This window comes from Leptodactylus fuscus, chromosome 7 (genome assembly GCF_031893055.1).
Source record: "Leptodactylus fuscus isolate aLepFus1 chromosome 7, aLepFus1.hap2, whole genome shotgun sequence".
Taxonomy (NCBI): domain Eukaryota; kingdom Metazoa; phylum Chordata; class Amphibia; order Anura; family Leptodactylidae; genus Leptodactylus; species Leptodactylus fuscus.
Window position 1 is genome coordinate 132,817,515 of NC_134271.1, and position 6,167 is coordinate 132,823,681.

A 6,167-nucleotide genomic window follows, 5' to 3' on the forward strand; every position below is an offset into this window, starting at 1 on the left:
TATAATGTCACCCTTCCAATTACTGCAATTGGTCATGCTATACAGATGGATGCATTGCAGCTACAGTGAGCAGTGAAAACTAACAGTCACTGCTCGACTCACTTCGCTCCCTTTGGGATTGCAAGCAATGCCCACAAGCAATTCCTGTGCTGACTCTGTGACGGTTTTTGTGAGCATTTCCACTGTAGTTCCTCCTAGCATATTGATTTGCACCTCCAGGCATCTCCCTCCATCTCTCCTTCCACTTCCCTGAACTCCTATTTTATTTTTTTACTGTCTCTCCTCTACCCCCAACCCCACTGACGAATGTGGATCTCACCCCAGAAAATTATGAGCCTCGGCCTCCTGACTTTGTGGACAGATCAGGAGTCCAAATTGAGATGGAAGGTCCCCGTAAATGCAGCAGCGATGAAGATTTTTTGGGGTGTTATCGGAGTACAGACATTTCATAAAACACTCCAATATTTGGAATTGCCATGACCAGGAAACACTTTATAGCTAGGGTTGAGACGATCTTTAGATTTCAGGATCGATTTTAAAATCCGATTTCTGATAATTTTCCATCCGATCCTGATCGTGAAATTTACTCAATCGCCGATCGGAATCCGATCTTTTCCAATCCCGATCACTCAACCTTATTTGTAGCGATTGTTAAATTCCTGCATTTTAATGATAATGCACAGTGCCCGCCACAAGATACCCCCAACTTTTACCGCCTATTCAAAATCATGCCACTCATTGACCACTTTAGCGCCAAATTTGTGTGTCCTACATCCCTGATCAGAACATTACGATAGATGAGACTCAAAGGCAGTTTCAAAGGGAGGCTGATATTTCGCCAATACCTGCCCAGTAAGAGGGCATGGTACACCATTAAAATGTATAAACTGTGCGAGTTTAGTGTTTATGAATAACTGAGCTCCCACAATGTCCACAATCCTAGGAGTTAATGGCAAAATAGTGTGGGATTTGTTGCCTCCACTGCTGGACCAGGGTTATCACCTCTGTCTGGATAACTTCTACTCTAGCATCCTGCTCTTTAGGTGTCTCAGTTCCAGAGGAACTTCAGCTTGTAGGACAGTGCACAGAAATCAGAGAGGGCTCCTTAGGGCACAGGTTGTGCTATCCCATCAGAAGGGGCAAGAATAGGACCATCTACAATGAGAATATGTGTTGGACAAGTATAAGGGCAAGAGGGATTTGTCCTTGTACTGACTACAATTCAAGATAATGGCAGCTCCAATGTTCCTTTGCGTGGTACTGGTATCCTTATCCTCAAGTCAGACTGCATTCTGGCACAAGATAAGTACATGGGAGGGGAGGTTTTATTTGATCATATCCTAAAGCCATACAGTACCATGCTAAAAACAAGAGTGTGGTACAAAAAGATGTCCGTGCACATCTTACAGATGACAATGTATAGCGCTCATGAGCTATCACAACGTGCAGGCCACACAGGAACTTTATTTCAGTTTCTGGAGGAAGTTATTAACACCATGATATTTGGGGACCAAGAAGTTCCAGGCCCCAGTACTTCTAGAACTGAAGGCTCCCTTATTGTACCAGGGCAACATTTTCCCTGTGAGGTCCCCCAAACTGCAAAGAAAGGGAAGACCCAGAAAAGGTACAGAGTGTGTCGCCAAAGAGGAATAAGGAAATACGTCACTTATCAGTGTGATACCTGCCCTGAAAAACCTGTCCTGTGTATGAAGGGTTGCTTCAGACTGTACCATATATATATATGCATTATTCATTTTATAATTTATTTCCCATGGTATGTCACCTCCTTATACCATCATGTACGCCATGTTATCCATCAATGTAATACTTGTTTGGTCCAAATGTTCACTATACCCCTTAATACATTTCTTAAGGGGTTTAGTTTTCAAACTGAGGTTAATATTGTCCTGGTTCTTCAGGGACCCTACAGATGGGCCATGGTGGCTGAAAACGATTTATGGGAAATCTGCCCTGCAAATAGCATTCTGTCCCTTCTGGGTCCTGCTCAGTGCCCATATATCAGTTTACATTTACATGTGGGGCATTTCTGTAGTCAGGAGAGATTACAAATTAGCAAATTGTGGGTGCATTCTCTACTTTAACCCCTTGTGGAAATGGAAAAAAAATAGGATTAAAGCAACATTTTATTTGAAAATATATCCTGTTCCAAATTTTCAGATCAATTCTGTGTGCTTAACAAATTGTGGCATGCATTTTCTCTTTTAACCCCTTGTGGAAAGCAAAAAATTGGGGTTAAAGCAACATTTCATAGAAAAAATTTTTGCTTTCCATTTTCACAGCCCAGTTCTGTGTAACATATGAAAGGTCAAAGCAATCACTATACCCCTTGATACATTCTTTGAGGGGTCTAGTTTACAAAATAGGGTAGGATTTTTGGGGTTTCCATTGTTTTAGCACCTTGGGGAACTGCAAATTGGACATGGTGTCTAAAAACTCTAAAAACAAATTCTTTGTGGGGTCTAGTTTCCAAAATGGGGTCATATCGGAGAGGTTTCCACTGTTCTGGCACATTAGGGGCTTTGCAAATGCAACATTGGGGACTCCCCCAGTGCTGCAAAATAATTCATTTGTTTACAGAAGAAAAACAGAATTTTTTTTTTTTTAAATGTAGATTGTGAGCCCCACATAGAGCTCACAATGTACATTTTTTTCCCTATCAGTATGTTTTTGGAATATGGGATGGAAATCCATGCAAACACAGGGAGAACATACAAACTTCTTGCAGATGGTTTTATGCCCTTGGCGGGATTTGAACACCAGGACTCCAGCGCTGCAAGGCTGCAGTGCTAACCACTGAGCCACCATGTAGCCCCTGAAGAAAAACGGAATTTCTACCGAACGGCAGCACGGAGAAGACATCTAAAGGTAGGAGAAGAATAGCCTTTCTTAAGGCTTTTCTTATGTGTTAGGGACAAAAATAGATTTTTATTGATAGAATCCCTTTAAGATCAGGTTTTACGGTTCTTATTCCCAAATGTTCATGAAAAATAAAAAAGAATGCAGTGATCATTGCTAGAGATGAGCGAGTAGTACTCGATCGAGTAGGTATTCGATCAAATACTACGGTATTCAAAATACTCATACTTGATCGAGTACCACTCGCTATTCGAATGGAAAAGTTCGATGTAGAACCAGCATTGATTGGCCGAATGCTATACAGTCGGCCAATCAACGCTGGTTCTTCTCCTACCTTTAGAAGTCTTCTCTGTGCAGCATCCCCGCGGCGTCTTCTGGCTCTGAATTCACTCTGCCAGGCATCGGGCCTGGGCAGAGCTGACTGCGCATGCCCGCTTGTAGTGCGGACATGCGCAGTCGGCTCCGCCCAGGCCCAATGCCTGGCGGAGTGAATTCAGAGCCGGAAGACGTCGCGGGGACGCTGCACGGAGAAGACTTCTTGGAGGATCCAGCTCGACCCTCACTCATGGACTTGGTAAGTGTAATTTGATCGAACGTTGCCTACCCCTGAAACGAGCATATTCACCCCATAGACTATAATAGGGTTCAATATTCGATTCGAGTAGTCGAATATTGAGGGGCTACTCGAAACGAATATCGAATATCGAACATTTTACTGTTCGCTCATCTCTAATCATTGCAACAATTCTCCATTGAATTTCCATTATAATAGTAGAATATATAGTCACTAAGGACCTTGTTAGGACCAGATTTAATGAAAACACGTAAATACTGTAGCACTCCCCAGTGTAATCTTACAAAATTATATAAATTACCTCCTTTCAACATGTTCAAAGAAAGGGCAAGAGAAGATTTTATTAATCAAAACTGTGAGAATTGCTTTCTGTGCTACACGCACTGTACAAAAAGGCATAAAAAATTGCAAAATATGATTTAACCTACAAATTCCAATTTTACAAAATTATTTTTAAAAAACAGTCAATTTAATTGTAGAAGGATTTTTTTTACATACTGCTTTTTTTATTTGTTCCTATTTTCTTTATAAAAAGATCATTAAAAAAAATTAATTTCTGAAAACAATCTCATTTGGTACGATCCAGTTCCAGGAGTAAGGCAGCCTTGGTATTACAATCCTAGACCATTTGATTTATCAGGCAAAAGTAAAAATTTTTGTCATCACAATATGTATCAATGTTAAATATTAAAAATAATAATAATTTGTTTAATAACTTGACATTTATTCTGAGAAATGGAACAGAAAAATAAAACCATGGTTGAAGAGTTTATTTTATTGGCGTTCGTTGATTTGCACCAGTTCCAAATTTTACTTTTCCTATTTTTTTTGCTGACCTATTTCATTTGCGTTTTGGGAAACCTTTCAATCATCATCGTCGTTAAAATAGGACATTCCCTTCATACGCCAATGTATTTTTTCATCAGTGTGTTCTCCATTTTGGAAATGATTTTTGTCTCGGTCACGGTTCCAAAACTTTTGGCCATTCTAGTTGCACATAACAACACGATATCTTTCATTAGCTGTTTTACTCAGATGTATGTCTTCAACTCTTTGGGTGTCACCGAGTGCTATCTCCTTATGGTGATGGTGTTTGATCGACATCTGGCTATTAATAAGCCATTACGTTACCCAGCCATCATGACCCAAACCGTATGTATTGGACTAGCCATGTTTCCCTGGATCTTTGGATTCACTATTATTTTAATACCGGCCATCGTTACAGCCCAATTGGACTTCTGTGGTCCTAATATGATTGACCACTTTTTTTGTGACCTGGCTCCTCTGCAAAGCTTGGCATGTTCCGACTCTTTTACTAGCAGTATGTCTACAAGCCTAGCAGCTGTCATCGATGTAGTTGTGCCCTTCTTCATCATTATAGGATTCTACGTCTATATCTTAATGACTGTTACCAAGATCAAGAGTAAAGACGGGAAACAGAAAGCCTTCTCCACCTGTACATCACATATCATCGTGGCTAGTCTCTTTTACGGTGCCGCCATCATTGTATATGTTAAGCCTAAAGGCACTCATTATGATAAGTATCTGGCTTTTATGTACACAGCTTTCACCCCAACAATTAACCCTTTTATTTACACCTTTCGGAATAGGGATGTGAAAAAGGTTTTCAAGAACTCAATAAGGCAAATCATGAAACTAAAGTAAAAGGATAATAAAAATTGTGTTAAAAGATACATATTTTTGGAAAATGTCATTAGTTGATTTTTTAAAATCTTTTATTTATCAGTAGTAGTAACAATATTTTACTTGGTACAGAACTTTAAACTTAGAATACGTTCACATCGTCATTGCGTTCTTGCCTCTGTTCAGCTGGAGGATCAGAACAAGAGACAATATATTTTTTTTCCTTATTAATCCCACCATAGAAGTTTCCTTTTTGCATGTTTTATTTTTACTCCCTACCTTATAAAATCCATATATTTTTTATTTTTCCATTATTCTCTGGTTCCAGGTCTGCTTGTTGCACAGGACAATAGTTTCTCCAAAACACATCACATGTCCATCCACATCCATACTCTCTTCCTTAATACTTGTATAATTACTAATTGTGAATTTTATGGATTTTAGCCACTTTATATGTAGTGTGATAAATTATTTACAGATGTGGTAAAGTTTAACCTTATACATTTTTCATTATTTATGCAACTCTTAATGCCATTTGTCTTCTGTGAAATGTTATTACTTGCTTCTAAGGTAATGCTAAACTTACGTCATTTATATACAGTACAGACCAAAAGTTTCGACACACCTTCTCATTGAAAGAGTTTTCATGATTATGAAAATTGTAGATTCACACTGAAGTCATCAAAACTATTAATTAACACATGTGGAATTATATACTTAAAAAAAGCGTGAAACAACTGAAAATATATCTTATATTCTAGTTTCTTCAAAGTAGCCACCTTTTGCTTTGATTCCTGCTTTGCACACTCTTGGCATTCTCTTGATGAGCTTCAAGAGGTAGTCACCTGAAATGGTCTTCCAACAGTCTTGAAGGAGTTCCCAGAGATGCTGAGCACTTGTTGGCTGTTTTGCCTTCACTCTGCGGTCCAGCTCACCCCAAACCATCTCAATTGGGTTAAGGTCTGGTGACTGTGGAGGCCATCTGGTGTAGCACCCCATCACTCTCCTTCTTGGTCAAATAGCCCTTACACAGCCTGGAGGTGTTTGGGGGTCATTGTCCTGTTTAAAAATA

At 39.4% G+C, this 6,167-nt stretch overlaps 1 protein-coding gene across 1 annotated transcript; it reads left to right on the forward strand.

Annotated features, from left to right (window-relative positions):
• The first annotated feature begins 4,207 nt into the window (after nucleotides 1-4,207).
• On the forward strand, nucleotides 4,208-5,116 carry LOC142213360 (olfactory receptor 6C4-like). The gene has a single exon (XM_075281677.1). The coding sequence runs from the start codon at nucleotides 4,208-4,210 to the stop codon at nucleotides 5,114-5,116; it is 909 nt and encodes a 302-aa protein (XP_075137778.1).
• The last annotated feature ends 1,051 nt before the right edge of the window (nucleotides 5,117-6,167 follow it).

Bases quoted from the DNA above. Each gene is read 5' to 3' on its own strand.
- LOC142213360 (XM_075281677.1), top strand. From the start codon at position 4,208: ATGGTTGAAGAGTTTATTTTATTGGCGTTCGTTGATTTGCACCAGTTC.